The sequence below is a fragment of the Podarcis bocagei genome (assembly GCF_964188305.1).
Source record: "Podarcis bocagei genome assembly, chromosome: 5".
Lineage (NCBI taxonomy): Eukaryota > Metazoa > Chordata > Lepidosauria > Squamata > Lacertidae > Podarcis > Podarcis bocagei.
Window position 1 is genome coordinate 62,403,506 of NC_138129.1, and position 20,112 is coordinate 62,423,617.

Genomic DNA, 20,112 nt, shown 5'->3' on the forward strand with positions numbered 1-20,112 from the left:
TCTTGCGAGTCTTGAGATTTTTTTTCGCTCCCCCCCTTTTTCTAAGCCGCTAAGCATTTGAAAAACAACAAAACCTATGGAATATTCACCGTCCACAATCCAGCTCAGAGTTGTATGCTTAACCCACCAATATTACTATATGTATATGCACATTTAGGGACGCGGGCGGCGCTGTGGGTTAAACCACAGAGCCTAGGACTTGCCAATCAGAAGGTCGGCGGTTCGAATCCCCGCAATGGGGTGAGCTCCCGTTGCTCGGTCCCTGCTCCTGTCAACCTAGCAGTTCGAAACGTCAAAGTAGTTAAATAGGTACCGCTCCAGCGGGAAGGTAAATGGCCTTTCCGTGCGCTGCTCTGGTTCGCCAGAAGCGGCTTAGTCATGCTGGCCACATCTCGCTGGCTCCCTCGGCCAATAAAGCGAGATGAGACCCTCAACCCCAGAGTCGGTCACGACTGGACCTAATGGTCAGGGGTCCCTTTATCTTTATAAGCACATTTAAACACTGCCTTGAGAGTGGGGCCAACAATACAGAACAGCAAGAACTGGTTATGTAACAAGGGAGAGTTCTTGTATGTTCATTAACATGCATTGATGCAGCTAACATATTAAGCTCTTTGCATGATCGCAATGAACAAAATGTGCCTTGTAACACTTTCTAATTTTGTAAACATAGGCAGGAATTTCATTAGAGCTAGATCTGGAGTTGTGAGCACACCCTTTTCTATAAACAAACCGATGCCCTTTTTCCACTGCAGCCAGAACAAGCTTCTGTTCTGTCAGACCCAGAAGCTCCTAAGGATCCACAGTTGTTGTTTTCAATTGATTTTTATTGACATTTCTCGGAAAAAGTAAGAAATGCATAATAACAAACAAAACATGTGTAACAAAACTTGGCTAGGAACTTAGTCCTGGTACTACTGGCTGATGCATATAAGACAAGAAGAGGTAAGGTGTAGAAAGAACAATCTGGAAAAGCAAGATCTAAAGATCTAAAGTGTTTAGGTATAACACGAGTGCATAATGGACATTGAAGATCTGTGAGGAGGACTGCTCCCTGTTGTCAGGAAACAAATTCAATAGATGGAAATCCTGCAGCAACATGACTTACCAGCTTCTCTCTTCAGTGACGGGAACCAGTTAGAGCTGCACAGGAAGACCTATTCAGTAGGCTCTTTAGAAGAGAGCCAGAGGAAGCCCACAGTGTCTTGGGGCCCTGGCCTTGAGTCTGACCTTCCTTTACAAAGGGTGAAATCAAGCTATTTGTTCCCTCTCCCGAGAGGGGAGAGAGAGAAACAAGCAAGACCTTTATTCCTGTTTTGAGCCAATGAGCAAACTGCAAGTTTTGGACACAAGCTGATAGAAACGCCCCAGGGTCCTAAAGACCTTCTGATTCCTGCTTTTCTATCCAGCTTCTTGTCTTGCTGTTCACTTTTCATAGCAGCTGGGAAGCATCTGGCACAGGTATGCCCTTGAAATTATTTTGTGCAAATAGTGGGTGGGTGGGTGGGTGGGTGGCAAAAGCAAAGTGTTCTGCTTAAGTCCAGGCACTCAAAGATCCCTATATAGCAAATTCTAAGTACAATGTACACATCTTTACTCAGATGTAATTCTCATGGGGCTTTTAATGGGGCTTTGTCTCAGGTAAATCAAATTATAGTAGTCAGGGTAGATTAAGAACAGTTGAAGCATCAGAACTGTACTAAATAGTGCTGCTCCATTGTTCTCCCTCCTTCCTCCCAATCAAATGAAACTTCGCTGCCTGGTTACTCAGAAGTAAGTCCCAATGTACTCAACGAGGAGGACTCTCAGGTAAGGTGTATAGGCTTACAGGCTCCATCTTAAGGGGGCATGGGTTCATTTACAGTCTGTTTTAGCTATGCGCTGCTGCTGTTGCATTCCTATGGTGTCATTCTTTTTTTTTATTGTTTACTTTTGTTTTTAGGATTTACATAGACACCATTTACAAATTATTGGGGGTTAGATGGAAATGCTGAACTATAACGGGCAGCTATAAAATAATATAACAGGACAATTGTTATTACATAAAATAATTTTGAAAATAATGGGGTGGGGGAGAGACCCCCGTACCAAGGACAGGGAATGGGGACTCTGGAGCCTCATCAATGGATCATTATGATCTGCATACAAGATCACCTGAAATGTGATTTCCCGGGAAATGTTGCTCTCTCAGGGGTAAACTACAACTCCCAAAATAACTACAGTTCCCCAGATTCATTGAGAAGGCAAGTCTGTTTTGAATGTGCTTTAAAGATACATGCTGCAATCCCAACCCTAATGAATTCTGGCTAAACATAATTAGGATTATGAGGTAAAATTAGAATTTGGAGGTAAAATTGGTAATGATACATTGGGCTAAGGATATTGGACATAACATACAGTTAGAAGATTGGGAGAGGTTATGGAATGAAGGTATTAATTTTACAGTATATAGTACGCTTAAAAAAATGTTATGAAAATGATGTATAGGTGGTATTTAACATCAGTTAAATTGGCCCAAATGTAAGGAAAAAGAAGGTACTTTTTACCATATGTGGTGGACGTGTAAAGAGGTAAAAGCTTTCTGGGAAATGACATATTATGAGCTAAAGAAAATGTTTAAAAACACTTTTGTTAAAAAACCAGAAGCTTTTTTATTAGGTATAGTAGGTAGAGAGATACCAAGACAAGATAAAAAATTGTTCTTATATGCAACAACTGTGGAAAGAATTTTGTTAGCCCAAAGATGGAAACAACAGGAGCTACCAACAAACGAAGAGTGGCAGATGAAGTTGATGGGCTTTGCAGAACTGGCAAAACTGACAGGAAGAATCTGGAACCAGCGAGACCAAGCATTCCAAAGGAACAAATTTATATTATATCTAAAAAACAACTCTAAGCAATTAACATCATTAGCAGGGTTATTTGGAGATTTGTAAGATGAAACTGCTACCTATTCAGGTTGAGTAATACAATATTTTAGGTAATGATATAACAACGATAGGAAACGAAGTGAAATGCAAAGATGTAAAGTTTAATTTTATAAACCATCAGATGGGAGGGAGGGAAGTCGTTAGGCTCAGTTGAGCCAAAAAGATAAAATAAGAGGGTACGATGTTACATAATGTGATTGTATGTAAAACCAATAAAAATCATTTTTTTAAAAAAACATAATTAGGATTAAGCCTCAGGTGTGCTTCTATCCCACAAACTAATAATACTTTTTAAAGAATGCTATAAGATGGGTCCCCTTAGCGAGAGAATGCACATATCTGGTATGGCAGAGGAGACAATGTCACACCCATCCTAAATTCACGGCTTAATGTCTCATTCTTTGGAGCCTGGAAAGTGAACTTCTGAATTAGGGCAGTGAAGAAAATGAAGAGCTCGGTCCTCGCCAACTGCTCTCCAAGACAAACTCGCTTTCCTAGAAGAGGGGGAGAAAGAGACTGTTTCAGTGGAAAGCTTTTGCTACAGTAAACTTCTCCTTTTGTAACTAGTTGTTGCTAAAGCCGTAGTGACAGAGGCCTATTTAAAACGACACTGGTGGACCAGGAAGCCAAATACCTATAAACATTCTGCTGTTTCAAAATGAAGAAACCAGTCCTATCTATTTCCTCATCCCCTCAAAAAACCACACGGCTCAGTGAGGAGTGGGAGGAGAGCATGCCAACACCGTATTGTGTAACATCACACCTCCTATGGCAGCCATTTGTGTCTTACACACAGAGCACTTCCTCAGAATGCCAGATATGACCACTGGCTTCAATAATGTGGGGACCCCTACAGTGCACAACTATTTTAGCAATACACCAGACTTCCCCCAACCAAGCCATTATCATGTAGTCATGATTGCAATTCTAATGAGCCACCCATAAACTTTTGTTACCTGCAGAGAATGGCAGAAACGCTTCCCTTTTCCTGAACTGACCATTCTCCAGGAAATGGCCAGGATTAAACACATTGGGTGTTTCCCACTCATCCTTGTCAAACAGCACAGAGGTCAAGTTGGGGACCATTATGGTTCCCTGTCAAAGAAGAAGCAGAGAAGACAGCAGATTATACTGGCAGAGAACTCTCTGTATTTTTATCTGTGCAACTCTCTACGGTAGTACTGAGCCTTTTAGATCCAATACCAATGCTGTCCATTAAATAAGAAAGGATATGTTTTGAATGAGAGACTTCCAAGTAATTAATTGAACCACAGCTCATGAAAACACAGGTACCTCTATATATTTTAAAATACCAGACTTTACCTGAGTGTTTAGGGGATTTACAATTAGAAACACCAGAGGCTGGCTGTTTCTGTTTTGTGTGGTTAGTAATGACCACTAAAAAAGAAAGTAAAGGAAGAGACTAGCTATCCATACAAATGGTTCAGACTGCAGTTGGAATCCATTTTTGCAGGGTGTGTGTGTGTGTGTGTGTGTGTGTGTGTGAGAGAGAGAGAGAGAGAGAGAGAGAGAGAGAGAGAGAGACCCAAGTCTATCTATCCCAAATCCATCCCCCCAAGAACACCCAAGACTCCCTCCCCAGTCCTGCCTGTTGGTCATACTGGCTCAAGTTGGTAAGAGTTGGAGTTGAACAACATCTGGAGAACCTCATCATGGCTAACCCTCATGAAGAACCTTGGCTTCAAGTTTCCACATCTTAAGGGAAGAGGAAATGAATGTAAGAAAGCTATTAACATTTACCTTGGGAATATGAAACCCAGCGAGTGTAGTGTCCTTAGTTGTCATCCGGGGCACATTCAAAGGCACAATGCTGCTTATTCTTTGAACTTCATGAACAACTGCATTGGTATAGGGCATTCTGTCCCGGTCATCCATCGATGGCTGGCGAGACTGGCCAATCACAGAATCTATTTCCGCTTGGACTTTTGCTGCAAATAAAAGAAAATCTCCTATCAACACAAGAAGGATATACTTTATCTAAGATCTGTAGGGGAGGCCCATCTTTAATATTTAATGGATTTGAACAAACACAGAATTGATACTCTTTAAATGAATGGGTCACCAAATTTACACTTATTGGAATCAATTTTCATTTGGACCAGTCAGCAGAGTATCCTGATATTTTAGGAAAGGCACCTATGATCTGCATCAGCAAATGAGGATTTAGAAATAAACAAAAGAATATCATCTGCAAATAAAACCAACTTGTATTCAAATGAATTATATACTACTCTGTAGATATACTCATGTTGTCTAATAGTGCAACCTGTAGACAAAAGTTGTTGAGCTCTTTTTAGTTTTGCCCCCCCCATCTCTTCTAAAAAATGAATTTCTGAGTTTCATTTTTTTATTAAATTTGCCAAAATCTACACTTCCAACATAGGCTGCCACAAGTCCAGGTTTTCCCAGACATTTGTTTAAGAGGACCATGTCCAAGAAATTACAGACGCATGGCAACCCTAATACATTGCTGCTTTATTATTACGTTTCATTTGTGAATCACTGCTGTATGTTTGATTGTAATGGTGAATGTTGAAATAAGAACTTGCTTTTTGGTGTTTTTATCTTTTTAAAAAGTGCTATTCATCCTGAAAAGGGTAAAGATAATTCCTGCTAAGAATTAATTGGCTTTCTTTAAATAACATTTCATAGTTGTTTTTATACAAATCTTTTATTTTCTCTGTTACTGCACTGATTTGTATCTCAATTTGGAATCATAAACTACTCTTTTTGTTTTCATTGATCTTTTTCTATGTTTATTTCAACAATTTCTGGTTTTGCTTTATTTAGTGTATAACTTGCCAGAATCTTCCATTTCCTTATCTGCTTTACTCAACTGATGGGTATAAACATGTCTAAGTACAGTGATACCTCAGGTTAAGTACTTAATTCGTTCCGGAGGTCCGTTCTTAACATGAAACTGTTCTTAACCTGAAGCACCTCCCGCTGCCACCGCGCTGCCAGAGCACGATTTCTGTTCTCATTCTGAAGCAAAGTTCTTAACCTGAGATACTATTTCTGGGTTAACGGAGTCTGTAACCTGAAGCGTATGTAACCTGAAGTGTATGTATCCCAAGGTACCACTGTAATGTTCATTAATCTTGGTAGGTTTACTCTGGATAGGACTTAGTTGAATATAACCGAAAGTAATGAAAGGGAAATAAGCCAACTACAGTTCTACCTTGAATTTCTGGATAAATGGCCGTGTAAAGTAAAGCCCAGCGCAATGTTGTAGAAGTTGTTTCTGTTCCAGCAAAAAACAGATCCAGTGTTGAATGTAGAAGGTTTTCTTCATGGAAACTGGAAGCTGAATCCTCCTTAAAACAAAAATGTACCATGGAGTTAAGCTGCCATTAAAAACACCATCCTGTCAGACCCACAAGTCTACCATGTCATTAAAAATGCCATGTCATTAAAAACCATCATCCTAGTATCAGTCCTATCTGTCAAATGATCACCATGGGATTCCTCAGCTCTGTTTCTTAGTGTCCAGAATACAGTAGGGTCAGTTCAACAGTCCCATGGATCACTGAATGTAGAATAAATATTGGTTTAGCCTTGTCAAGGTCCTAGTCTGAACTACAGACTCCTAGACAGGGTAGATTCAGACAGACAACTGAGGCAATGGTAGGTCATGAGATGCCTCTACAGTGATGCTTTCAGTCATATCAACTGTCTGTTCTGACAAATCACAGACAAGTGGTGGAATTTGGGCAGTAGACCAGAATTTGGGCAGTGGACCTTCTGAAATGCATGATTTCATTTTTACATGTACACTTGCAAATGCACACATATACTTCGCCTGTTCATCTGAATACATACAGAGTCAATGAAAACAATATAGCCTTCTTAGACAAACCACTTGTGTAGCTAGTTCTGGCATTTTATATTGTATCTCTGCCTTCTCCTATTATCATTGTTGCTGCCATGAGTGCTGGAGGGAGAACTGCTCCCTGCTGTGAGGCCCATTTCCAGCTGGCCTAGGGGGCGGGACCCAGATCCGGCTTAAACAGCCAAAGAGGCTCCTGGGAGCCAATGGGACATTGCTGGAACAACTCTTGGGTTTGGGCAGCTGGCTAAATTGTTTTACAATGTTTTAAGCAGTTCCAATTTTGGTTCCTCTGGTATGTTTTTGTCAGGTTGTGTTTGGTTAAATGTTTTCTTGGAGTTGGCAGTTCTTTTAATTTGGGTATAACTGTAAACCATTTATTATTGTTGTTATTATCAGTTTCTGTTGATTTGTTGGTTTGTTCCTTGTATAGGATATTCTGTTTCTTAATGTTTCATGTTTTGTTGTGGTTTTATATATGCTGTACGCTGCCTAGAGTAGCTGGGAAAACCAAGCCAGATGGGCAGGATATAAATAAAATATAATAAAATTATTATTCTTATTCTTATTCTTATTATTTTAAAAATTATATACTTTTTGTTCTTTTTATATCTCAGCTTGGTCATTTCATTTAGGTAGGCATAGAGAGAGGTTATTCAGGCAACAGAGGCAATGGTCATGACAAGCCTTCATTGCAGTGATGCTTTTAGTCATGCCAACTATTTGCTCTCACAAACCACAGACAACTGGTGAAATCCCAGCAGTTAACAAGTGGGGAGGTGTCTCCCCATAAAATACATGACTTTATATTCATGCATATAGAAATGTATTTTGTCTGAAATCATAAACTCAACAGAAGGAATATGGTCTGCCACTAAGGACCATTCAGACAAGCCACATAACTAGTTCTGGTTTTTAATATTGCTTCTCTGCCTTCTACTACTCTTTTATTTATTAAAGATATATACTGTTTGTCCTTTTCTTTTTTCTTTGTTTGTTTGTTTGTTTGTTTGTTTGTCCTTTTCATCTCCTACCTTGGCCATTTCATTTAGGTAGGCATCAATGAAGTCTCTGGGTTCAGATGGGTTCCAGTCTTCTTTGTGTTTTTCAATGATTCCTCTCACAAAGGATTTCAGCTTTCCCCAGTTTTTAAAAACAGTATTATGAGGCCCTGGCAAGTGCTTCATGAGAGTGGGAAAGATATTGTACAGCTGTGGAAACAAACACTAATATCATATATGTGCAGAGAAACCCCTCTCAAAAAATATTCACATAATGCCATACAAAGAAGAAGCCTACTAGGGCTATTTCTGAGGAAAAATAATAAAAGATTGTGTGCGCTAGTTTTGTGCACCACCCAGTATTATTTAGTTTTGTAAATTTCAGGAACAATATTTGAATGTTTGAAATTAGTTTCAGGAACAATATCTGAATGTCCCCTACATGGAATATAAAACCAACACCTTCTCTGGGGAAAGCAAGCAGAGAGGAGGTTCTGTAATATTAAAGGCATCCCAGCAGATATGCCTTCAATATTATAATGGACAGTGTTAAGACAAGATGGCAAACGGACATGCATGGGAAGAGATACTCGAATTACTAATATGAGAAAATAAAGAAATCAGAACATGAAAACCGAAGTACGGTAGATGGATAAATGTTCAACCAAAGTGTGGAAGTCTCTTTGGGCCAAAGCGGTTTCATTTTCATTACTCACAAGACCTACCCGACTCCAAATAGTTGCTTGAAGGTACATCGTCTCATCAAGCAAGTGCAATAACATCTGGAAACGGCTGTCATAGTAATCAAAGCGGTCTCCAAATGTGATGGAACAAATGATATTTGAAACAGCATTATTAATCTGAAAGTGAGGGTTAAATGGCTGCCCTGGAAGAAGGGAGGGGAAAAGGAAGAAAAGAAATAAGAGTGCTTTTGGCTTCCATATAACAAGAGCAAAATGTGGGGAATATAGGTGGGGTGTGGATAGGGTAGGATCTATGAACAGAAGAAACAATTTAGTATGAATGTTAAATCCTTTGATTTAAGTTAGGACACATCATATAATACGTTAAGCACACTTATATTTTAAAATAACCCTTTGTCCTCTTCATAGGGTAGGATTATTCTGCTGGAGGAGGGCACAGGTAATATTCTACAGGTGGAGGATGTACCGTATTTTTCGCTCTATAACACGCACCCGACCATAACACGCACGTAGTTTTTAGAGGAGGAAAATCCGTAGCCATGCCACCCACAGGCATTCCCTCCATAACACGCACAGACATTTCCCCTTACTTTTTAGGAGGAAAAAAGTGAGTGTTATGGTGCAAAAAATAAGGTAAATATGAAAGCACCGTGGTGGAGTCCTATAGCTTTGGTAGCATATGCTGAACAGCTGTGGGTATGGTTTGGCCAAGGCAGGAGGTTGGGAAAGGACATTTTGGCTAACAAGAATGGCAAGGCCAGTCCCCATCAGAGACAGAAAAAAAGAGGCACAATACACCAAAAGAATACAGTGGTACCTCGGGTTAAATATGCTTCAGGTTACATATGCTTCAGGTTACAGACTCCGCTGACCTAGAAATATTACCTCAGATTAAGTAAGTACTTTGCTTCAGTATGAGAACAGAAATCGTGCTCCGGCAGCACGGCGGCAGCGGGACGCCCCATTAGCTAAAGTGATGCTTCAGGTTAAGAATGGACCTCCAGAACAAATTAAGTACTTAACCCGAGGTACTACTGTATACCAAACTTATGACTTTATTTATGACTTTGGTTGTTGTAGCTCTCAAAAAGGGGAACACATCATCAGTCCAAACACTAAATGTACCTATTTGTTCTTGTTATTTTATCCTACTTAGTGGTTTGGGGTTGCAACAAAACTCAGAATAAGCTCCAAGTCCCACAATGGATAAGCACCTGTGTTGTTTTTTTAAAAAAATCCTTCCAATTATTAGATTCTCCCAGCTCCAGCAGAGCTACATTTGTGGAAAGGAATGCCACACAGCTTTGTACCATGACTGTGTATATGAAATAGCAGCTTAAATATCACAGATGGAGGGCTCTGGTGCTCACCATTCTCAGCTTCAATTGCATCTGTTAGGTATCGGCTCTCCTCCTGTATTCGTTCTTCTAAAGACCTTTTGCCCAAACCAAAGTTTCTGAGAGTTGATAAGGCAAATCGTCTTTGTTGTTTCCAACCAGGGCCATTAGAGAAGATCAATCCTAAATAGGAAGAATTAATATCATGTAGCAGATATGTACTTTTAAAAGGAGTAACTGCAAATTGCAAGGAGATTTAAAAGACCTAATTATAACGGGACTCCTCTTTCCATTAAACTATTTAGCTTGTCTACTTATACCACACTAAGGAGACTGCAGAGCATTTGAACTGAGCTAAGCTACTGCTGCTTCACTGTTGCTTTTTGCATGTTTTACTCTTTTGATTGTGGTTTTAATAGGAACTTTAATTTTTCTGGAAATATTTTGAGATTGGTGTAATGATACAGGAAATGAAAATGAAAAAAATCTAATCGCCAGGCATGAAAACATAATATTATCAAACAACCTAAAGGTTTGTACAATTAAGGCATACTTGGGAAAATATCACGCTTAGTAAATTTAAATAATTGAGCACATTAAAAGAAACTCACCAAATGATGTAAATATTTCTTTATCAAGAGGAAGGACTGGACGATCTACAAAGTTTTCACCCTGATGGACAAGAGTCTCTTTCACCAGCTGCAATCCATTCACAACCACAACCCGCCTGTTTCCAACCTGAAGGCTGAAGATGTTGCCATATTTTTTTGCAAACTGAATGGAGAAGGAGGAACTATGTAAGGGGGGATATATATGTAAAACATTAATATTGTGTATTAATCTGTCTGCATGGTGGGCTGGGATACTGTTTCTGAATGGGAATCTTAACTTGTGCATTGTAAGGTGCTTAATTATTTATCCAAGCAGATATCTACCTCATAGCTCAGGACCTTTCTCCTGGCCAGAGTTGGAGCAAAAAGGCAGAGGTGGTAGAAAGAATCTGTTGACAGATCTGTTACAAATAATTGTTAGGTAAAATAGATCCTCTGTGTTCAGAGGCAATACACATTTGGCAGCTATACCAGCAAGGGTCACAAGCTACTTTCCAGTGTAATGTTGTGCTTAACTCATGTCAGGGACCTTTCAGTAATCTTTACCTTTTGCATGGAAAAATGTGGTTTCTTGAAATCCATGTTTAGCATGTTACCCAGCAAGGGAAGAGGCATGGGCCCTGGGGGGAAATCCCTTGGGCGAATCTTTTTCTTGTAATCAGCAAGAAGCAGAAATGCAGCCAGAAACACCAGAATGACCTGCAGGGACAAGGCCTCCCAGAGGACAGAGAGCAGCTGGAGCAGCATCTTCAAACCCTTCTAGCCTTCCTTTGTCAGAAGGGATTGCTATCTGTTATGGGAATCTAAAATCTTATGCAGATAGAGCAGCCACACCTGCCCTCTTGGCTAACGTTCCTGTAAGAAAGGAAAGGAAAGTATGTGCACATAGTTATACATCATGTCCACAGGTAGGCAGAAGGGAGATAACCTAATGAGTCACCCAACGCAGAGGGGGAAAAGAGTGTGGGGGAGAGCGGTTTCTGAACTAGAATATTTCCTTCCTGTTTTTACTTCTTTGGAACAGTAAACGTTTATTTCCTTTATGACATTTCTAAGAAGGTTTTTTTTGCAAGTGCATAAAAAAATTAAAAACTTCTACCAAGGGAGATGCCTTCCATTCCTGAGGCATTTGGACCAGCTATAATTTCAGCAGCTCTGACCTTTGGCCAGGGGCGAAGGAAGGTGTCGTGACACCCGGGGTGGGCGTCATGATGTAGGGCGCATGTGCAACATCGCTATGTACGATACATGCATGCGACACTGCACATGCGCTGTATAGTGGTTTGCCGCAGGCACTGCTCCAGTGCCATACAGATGGTGCCGGGATCCCTCCGGTGCCGCTACAGCCATGAACGGAGGGTCCTGGCACTGTCCATACAGCGCTGGAGCAGCGCTGGCAGCAATCTGCTAAGGACAGCGCATGTGCTCTGTTGCACGCATACGATGTACGTAGCAACGCCGCACATGCACTATTTAGCGGTTTGCCGCTGGCGCTGCTCCAGTGCCCTACGGCACATGTGTGGCATTGCTATGTACAGTGCATGCGTGCAACGCCGCACATGTGCTGTACTTAACGGATTGCTGCCGGCGCAGGATCCTCTGCTTGTGGCTATAGCAGCTGCGGCGGCGCGATGGCAGCTTGCGCCACCACGAACCCCCGCAAGATGACATCTGGTCACCCCCGCAGACATGGAACCTGGGGCATACCACCCCCTGCCCCCCCCCGTTGCGATGCCACTGCCTTTGGCTAAGGAGGCCAAAGGAGAGAAACTGCTTACCTCCGTTCAATACTACATAGATTTTCTTTTGGCAACAGACTGACTAGATCAGGGACTAGGTACCAATATCTATCCTGATGTTTTTGGTCTCCAACTCCCAGCAGCCCCAGCCAGTATGGCCAATAGTCAGGGAAGATGGGAGAAGGATCATTCAGAAGGCCAGAGCCCTCTAATACTAGATAGTTTTAGCTAATAGGAGGCCATGTGGCATAAGAAAAGTTGGTGCAATGTAAACACATTGCCAGGAGCTCTGGAATGGCTCTGTCCACATTTATGCAGCACATCAACATCACTGCCATGTTGCTATTCTCCCTCTTAGTAAATACTTGTAGCTTATGAAAGAGTTTTTACAGGATGGCTTTATGTAAGATATTAATATTTCAGATCAGTACAGGTGAAATTGTTCCAAATATTCATTACTGTTCACCTACTCACAAGAAGAAGATGAATAGTAAGTTCATTGTTCTTTAAAATCCTATTTGAATTGTCAAATAGATTCAATAGTATCAAGCCTGGGGTAAGGAATATACCCTGCTGCATTATTTTAGAACTTCCCCAAAACACCTTTAACACTCTAAACTTTATAAAGAACTGGGATTAAGCCTTCATCTACTCCTTCAGTACTCGTTAAGAGTTGTTCAAAGACCATACGAGTCTGTGTTGCTTCTTTTTTTTTGGGGGGGGGGGACACTACAATAGAGATTGGTTCAGGCCAAACATGCAGCTAACCCAAGCCTCTAAGAAGTGCACGCACACTATCCCCAGGAATGTCTTCTTGAACTTTTTCAAATGGATACAATAGTGGTACCTCGGGTTAAGTACTTATTCGTTCCGGAGGTCCGTACTTAACCTGAAACTGTTCTTAACCTGAAGCACCACTTTAGCTAATGGGGCCTCCTGCTGCTGACGCGCCGCCGGAGCACGATTTCTGTTCTCATCCTGAAGCAAAGTTCTTAACCCGAGGTACTATTTCTGGGTTAGCAGAGTCTGTAACCTGAAGCGTATGTAACCCGAGCTACCACTGTACTGGTGGAAAGGGGGCATGTCTCTTCTGCGTGGTATTCTCCTCTGCCCCTGCCCCTGTGAATGTCAGCACTATGTGTTCCCAGACAGCCAAATTGCCACTCTTAGGTATTTTCATGGAAATCACTTTGCAGACTCAGACCTTGTCATTGACTATGTTTATTCAATCACAACAATAATGTTTCTGGAAAATAATAAAACCTAAGAATATTCATCGTCCACAAACCAACTCAGTTGTATGCTTCACTGATTTTACTATATTTACAAGCATATTTAAACTCTGCATTCGAATCAGGGCCACCAATACAGAATGGCAATAACTGGTCATTTACCATAACAAGAGAAAATGCATGTATGTTCATTAAGATGCATTGCTGCAGGTAACATATCAAACTCTTTGCAAGTTCATTACGAACAAAACATGCCTAACAACATTTTCTAATTTTATAAAGATAGGCGGGAATTCCATTAGAGTTTTATATTGAGTTGTAAGCACACACATTCCTATAAACAAAACAATGCCTTTTCTTCACTACAACAGGACCAGAACAAGCTCATGACCAGGTCAGGCCCAGGTGCAGAAGCTCCTAGGGATCCACAGTTGTTGTTTTTTCATTGGCTTTTAATGAAATCTTCTCAGGCAAGTAAGAAATACATAATAGCAAACAAAGCATGCATAACAAAATTTGACAGTGAACTTAGTCCTGGTACTACTTGTTGATGCCTCCCCACCTCCCTGACAAAAAACAAACAAACAAAAAACAGATGCAACCAGAGGATAGAAATATAGGCAAGATGTAGAAACACAATCTGGAAGAGCAAAGGAGCTAATCTATTTTTTAAAAATATATATGCTAAAGGTCAAAAGTGTTAAGGTAGAATACCATTCCATGATAGATGTGGAAGATCTGAGGGAGGACTTCTCCGTCGTCAGGAAACAAATTCAACAGATTGAAAACCTGCAGTACAAAGACCTACCAGCAACTCTCCTCCGGGACAGAATGGGTTGGAGGTGAAGAAACCTATCAGCAGCTGTGGCCCAGGACCTCACCAGAGCCCACAAATTCTTAGTGACCTTAGCATTGATTCTGATCTTTCTTTAAAGAAAGAAGAAGCAAGCGTTTGCTTGCTCTCAACAGATAAGAGAGAAACCAGCAAAACTTCCTTCCCTATTTTGAGCCAATGAGCAAGCAGCAATGTTTTAGACACCAGCTGATAGAAAGACCCCAGGGTCCTAAAGAGCTGGCAATTCCAGTTTTCTATCCTGCTTCTTGTCTTGCTGTTCATTTTCCATTGCAGCCTGGAGGCACCTGAGACAGGTAATAATAATAATAAATTTTATTTACACCCCGCCTGCCCTGGCCAGAGCCGGGCTCAGGGTGGCTAACACCAATAAAATTTCAGTAAAAACTTAATAGGAAAGAAAGAAAAGGTTAAAATGCAATTTAAAATGCAGCCTCATTTTAAAAGACAACCATAAGGGGAGGGAAACATAAGGATCAGACTGAGTCCAAACCAAAGGCCAGGCAGAACAGCTCTGTCTTGCAGGCCCTGCGGAAAGATGTCAAGTCCCGCAGGGCCCTAGTCTCTTGTGACAGAGCGTTCCACCAAGTCGGGGCCAGTACTGAAAAGGCTCTGGCCCTAGTTGAGACCAACCTAACCATCGTGTGACTTAGGACCTCCAAAATATTGTCATTTGTGGACCTTAAGGTCCTCCGCGGGGCATACCAGGAGAGGCGGTCCTGTAGGTACATAGGTCCTAGGCCGCATAGGGCTCCCTAGAAGCTAGTTTGTGCAAATCGTTTGGGGGTGGATGTATGGGTAATTTATCCGGAAGACATTTGTATTTCTAGGAGACAGTGATCTGACATGGTTACCCTTCCTGCCTCTGTTTGCTTCCCCCCCCCCCCCCTATCTCTTGTTCGGCTCTTTGATGGCTGAGAACAACCTTTAGTGTCCTAATTTGTCGAAGGATGTGATAGTGCTGGGTACCTTCACCTTCTTTGATGTTAGACATTGTTTGGAGAACATGAGGCATTGGGAGAGGTGGCTAATGAATAATCTGCACATAGCCAGTCGAGCAAGCCACACAGGCTAACAAGTTAGCTATCTATAAATCAGGTGGTGTTGAGCAGCGTCTGAGAAGCTCGTGCATGGACTGATCCGGCTATTTCTTGAGGGCTTTCAAGTGGCATAGATCTGTTCCTGCACCATAAACTGATCCTACTTTTTAAAGAAACGGCAATGACATAAAGTAAGTCCACTTAGCGAGAGAATGCACATATCCGGTATGGCAGGGGAGACAATGTCAGACCCATCCTAAATTCACGGCTTAATGTCTCATTCTTTGGAGCCTGGAAAGTGAACTTCTGAATTAGGGCAGTGAAGAAAAGAAAGAGCTCAGTCCTCGCCAACTGCTCTCCAAGACAAACTCGCTTTCCTAGAAGAGAAGGATACAAAGAATGCTTTAGTGGAGAGCTTTTGCTGCAGTAACTTCTCCTTTTGTAACTAGTTGTAGCTAAAGCAGTAGTGGCAGTGGCTTGTTTAAAATAACCCTGGCAGACTAGGAACCAAATACAGTGGTACCTTGGTTGTTGAACTTAATCCGTTCCAGGGGTCTCTTCGACTCCTGGAACCATTTGAAAATCAAGGCATGGCTTCTGATTGGCTACAGGAAGCAGCTGAAGCTGCATCGAATGTTCAGTTTCCAAAAAAAGTTTGCAAACCGGAACGCTTACTTCCGAGTTTGGGGTGTTCGGGAGCCGATTTGATCGGGAGCCAAGCCTTTCGACAACCAAGGTACTACTGTACCTGTAAAAGGGATTCTGTTGTTGCAAAATAAATGAAGACGCCGGTCCTATCCATTTCCTACTCAAGTAAATGGGAAAACTGAACAAATATGATCACAGCTTTCTAGAATCTGGAATGCATACATTTGAGGTACATAAATTTCTATCATATGAAGTGTTGGAGATAAATATTTTAATTGGAATCTACCTCATTCACACTACCTAATTGGCATCTAACTAAGCTAAGGGTATAGCAAACTAACAATACATGAGGGATGGCCAGTCTAGTCCCTGTGGGCTGTCAGTGCCACCTATGACACCTGTGAACATCCCCTCAAAAACCCACACTGCCTAATTGGAGGGGACTATGTCAACAACATTTGTATTGTACCACACTCACAAAGAGAGCCATTTTGTGACTGGTGCCTACATCACTTTCTTATATGTCAAATGTGGCCACTGGACCAAAAAGTTTGGTAACTTCTGCAATATACAATATAGTTAGTACTACACCAGGCTCTCAGCTACTAGACCTCCACCATTTAGTAACTCTTGAAATTTTGATGATGAGTCCATCATTTATTTATTTTTTACCTGCAGAGAATGGCAAAAATGCTTCCTTTTTCTTGAACTGCCCGTTCTCCAGGAAATGGCCAGGATTAAACACATTGGGTGTTTCCCATTCATCCTTGTCAAAGTGCAAAGAGGTCAAGTTGGCAAGCATTATGGTTCCCTGTCAAAGAAGAAGCTAGATTTAAAATGTTCATGAAGTCTTTGTGTTATATTTTTGTAATCACAGCAGTCAAACTCTGTTCTCTGGTGCAGAAAAGATATGCTCTGAATGAGAGATTAGCTTTTCATTATTAAGTAATTCATCCAACTACATTCCACAAAAACACAGGTTCCAATGTAGATCTAAAAATATATTCAATGTCTGCTGGACTACTAAAATTTATGGTTAGAAACACCAGATTTTAGCAAATTTCAGACTAGCTATCCATTCAAACAGAGACTGTGGTTTGGGCCTGGTTTTACAGAGGAATTTGAAGAAAACAAAAGCTTATCTAGCTCAGATCCCTCTATCCTTTCCAGATCATGGTGTATCCCAAGAATACTCTAGCATCTGCCCCAGGGCTAGCATCGCTGTTATGCCAAACAAGCCTAGAATTCCATAAGCAGTAGAGGAGTGAAATGATGGGCAAAGCAGAACACCATAGTGGGAAGGGTCCAGATTTACAACTGACAAACCAGTTTCTCTCCAACCAATGCCAGCCTAATGGTATGGTGCAACTCTGCAGGTAGACATGGGGGTGATGCAACCTGGGACACAACTCTCAACATTTCTGCCCATTAGCTGGTTGGAACTGATGACAGTTGGGAGTCCAACAACATCTGGACAGCACAATATCAGCTACCCCTCATTTAGAACTTGGACTTCAAGTTTTCACATCTTAATGGCAGATAAGAAAGCTGTATCTTCTTAACATTTACCTTGGGCACACGAAACCCAGCCACTATAGTGTCCTTAGTTGTCATCCGGGGCACATTCAAAGGTACAATGTTGCTTATTCTTTGAACTTCATGAATAACTGCATTGGTATAGGGCATGCTGTCCCTGTCATCCATCGCTGGCTGGCGAGACTGGCCAATCACAGAATCTATTTCTGCTTGGACTTTTGCTACAAAGAAAAGAAGATTTGTCGTTAATACAAGAGCAGCAGAATTGCAGGGGAGACTTGTCATGTTGTTCCATCACTGGGTGCCCATTGTGTGGTGGGAAGGGAAGTTGCTTCTGTGCAATTGTGGAATCACCTTTATTTGGGTTGCAGACAGCAGCTGCACTGGTAGAGTTTCAGCATTGCCTTGGGACTCATTTTTTCACCCAGACCTAATTTTTATTTTCCAAGTGCTTCATGTAGTGGAATCTTCCACATATCAGACATAGAAATATATACATATAGTACGATGATTCAAACATGGTTCTACAACTGTTTTTTTGCAGTTTGTGACATACAATAATTTTAAAACTGGAACTTGAACTCTTTTTCTTGCTTTCTCATCATACATAATTTCAGCTTTCAGCCATGTGTGGTTAATTGAATTGGTAAATGTTGAAATAAAAACTCGCTTTTCAATATTTTTATCATTTTAATAACTGTTATTCTCCCCAAAAGGACAAATATAATTCCTGCCACTCTGTAACAAGTGATTGACTTTCTTTAAATATAAATACATTATTTCTTTTATATAAATCTTGTAGTTTCTCTGTTACTGTACTGCTCTGTTCCTCCATTGATAATCATAAACGTCTCTTATTTTCTTTGTTAGTTTTTTTCCTGTATGTATTCCAGCAATTTCTGTTTATGCTTTATTTAGCATGTAACCTGCCAGAATTTCACATTCTTCCCTTCACTTATCTATCTTTTTTTACACATCTGATGGGTATAGACAGTGCTTTTTTCTTAAAAAATGTTGAGGGGTACTCTCATTTTGTCTCAAGAAAATCACAATTTTATAGGCTGCCATCTGTGGTAGCAACGGAACTGATGATTCACCATGCTATTCAGTGGAACTGACGATTCACTATCGTGGGGGAGGAACTTAATTTTTTTAAAAAAATGTTTCTTCTCCCATTAGATTCACAATTTTTTTAGGGGTATGCGTACCCCTGCGTGCCCCCAGAAAAAAGCATTGGGTATAGGCATGTCTGAGTTTGTTAAATTCATTGGGTTAACTGTGGGTAGGACTTAACTGAATCCAACCCAAAGTAATGAAAAGGAAAGAAGCCAATTACAATTTTACCTTGAATTTCTGGATATATGGCCATGTACAGCAAAGCCCAGCGCAGGGTTGTAGAAGTTGTTTCCGTTCCAGCAAAAAACAGATCCTGTGTAGAATGTAGGAGGTTTTCTTCATGGAAACTGGGAGCAGCATCCCCCTTGAAGCAAAGAAAATGCACCAGCGTGTTAAGAGGCCATCGAACACCATCATCCCAGTTCCAGTCCCATCTGTCAAGTGATCACCATGGAATTCCTCAGTTCCATTCCTGAAGAGTATCCAGAACCCAGCAGGGTCACATCAACAATCCTGTAAATTATTGAAGTTGGGATAAAGTAGGGTTTGGTCTTGTCAAAGTTTGGTCTGGACTACAGAGTATATTCAGACAGACAACTGAGGAAATGGCATCTCATGATATGCCTCTACAACAATGCTTTGGGTGATGTTGACTGTCTGCTCTGACAAATCACAAACAACTGGTGAAATTTAGTGGGCAAATGGGGAAATGCCACCCCATGAAAGGCATGAAATCATATTTATATATGCACTTGTGCACGCAAGTGCACACACACTTCACCTGTTTGTCAAATTAAATACAGAGTCAGCAAAAACAATATGGCCAGCACCAAAGGCTGCTTAGACAAACCACTTAGCTAGGTCTGGCCTTTTAGATTGTACCTCTGCCTTCTTCTAGTATCATTATTCTTTTTAAAAAGAACAACAACTATATACTTGTTGTCCTTTATGTCTCTTACCTTGGCCATTTCATTTAGGTAGGCATCTATGAAGTCTCTGGGTTCAGATGGGTTCCAGTCTTTTTTGTGTTCTTCAATGATTTCTTTCACAAAGGATCTCAGTTGCTCCCAGTTTTTTAAAATAGTCTGATGGGATCCTGGCAGGTGCTTCATGAGAGTGGGAAAGAGATCGTACAGCTGAGGAAACAAACACTAGCATCACATATATGTATGGAATATATATATGTATATTAAATAACAACAACAATAAATGATTAATAAACATTAGTTTTGTGCACCATCTAGTATTATTTCTGTAAATATTCAGGAACAACACTTGAATGTCCCCTACAAGTAATAAAAAACCAATTCCTTCCCTGTGGAAAGCTAGCAGAGAAGGTTTTAGCCTTCTCATGGTGTGTGCTACTTTTTCATATGCAGAGATTTTTATTCAGTTACACATGTGATTACCAATTCAATAGCCTAAACTGTGTTTTAGCACATGGTTCTTTTTTTTTATGAATGCTTTATAATACTGAAGGCATCCCAACCAACAGACAATGCTAAATCAAAGCAA

General features: G+C 40.8%; 2 protein-coding genes across 2 annotated transcripts in view; both read right to left on the reverse strand.

The window, feature by feature from the left end:
• Nucleotides 1–2,852: 2,852 nt before the first annotated feature.
• On the reverse strand, nt 2,853–14,346 carry LOC308586776 (cytochrome P450 2J4-like). The gene is made up of 10 exons (XM_081193824.1): nt 14,213–14,346; nt 10,980–11,288; nt 10,434–10,596; nt 9,856–10,005; nt 8,507–8,667; nt 7,815–7,991; nt 6,133–6,268; nt 4,692–4,879; nt 3,887–4,025; nt 2,853–3,424 (listed from the first exon to the last, which is right to left on the reverse strand). The coding sequence occupies exons 2-10, from the start codon at nt 11,178–11,180 to the stop codon at nt 3,249–3,251; spliced, it is 1,491 nt and encodes a 496-aa protein (XP_081049950.1). The 5' UTR covers nt 11,181–11,288; nt 14,213–14,346; the 3' UTR covers nt 2,853–3,248.
• Nucleotides 13,375–20,112, reverse strand: part of LOC308587740 (uncharacterized protein) — a 31,826-nt gene continuing 25,088 nt past the window's right edge. Inside the window, exons 15-19 of the mRNA XM_081195507.1 lie at nt 19,557–19,733; nt 18,826–18,961; nt 17,515–17,702; nt 16,618–16,756; nt 13,375–15,674 (exon numbers count right to left, since the gene is read on the reverse strand). Coding sequence (XP_081051633.1) covers nt 15,499–15,674; nt 16,618–16,756; nt 17,515–17,702; nt 18,826–18,961; nt 19,557–19,733 — 816 coding nt within the window. The 3' untranslated portion in view covers nt 13,375–15,498. The remainder of the gene's footprint in view (nt 15,675–16,617; nt 16,757–17,514; nt 17,703–18,825; nt 18,962–19,556; nt 19,734–20,112) is intronic.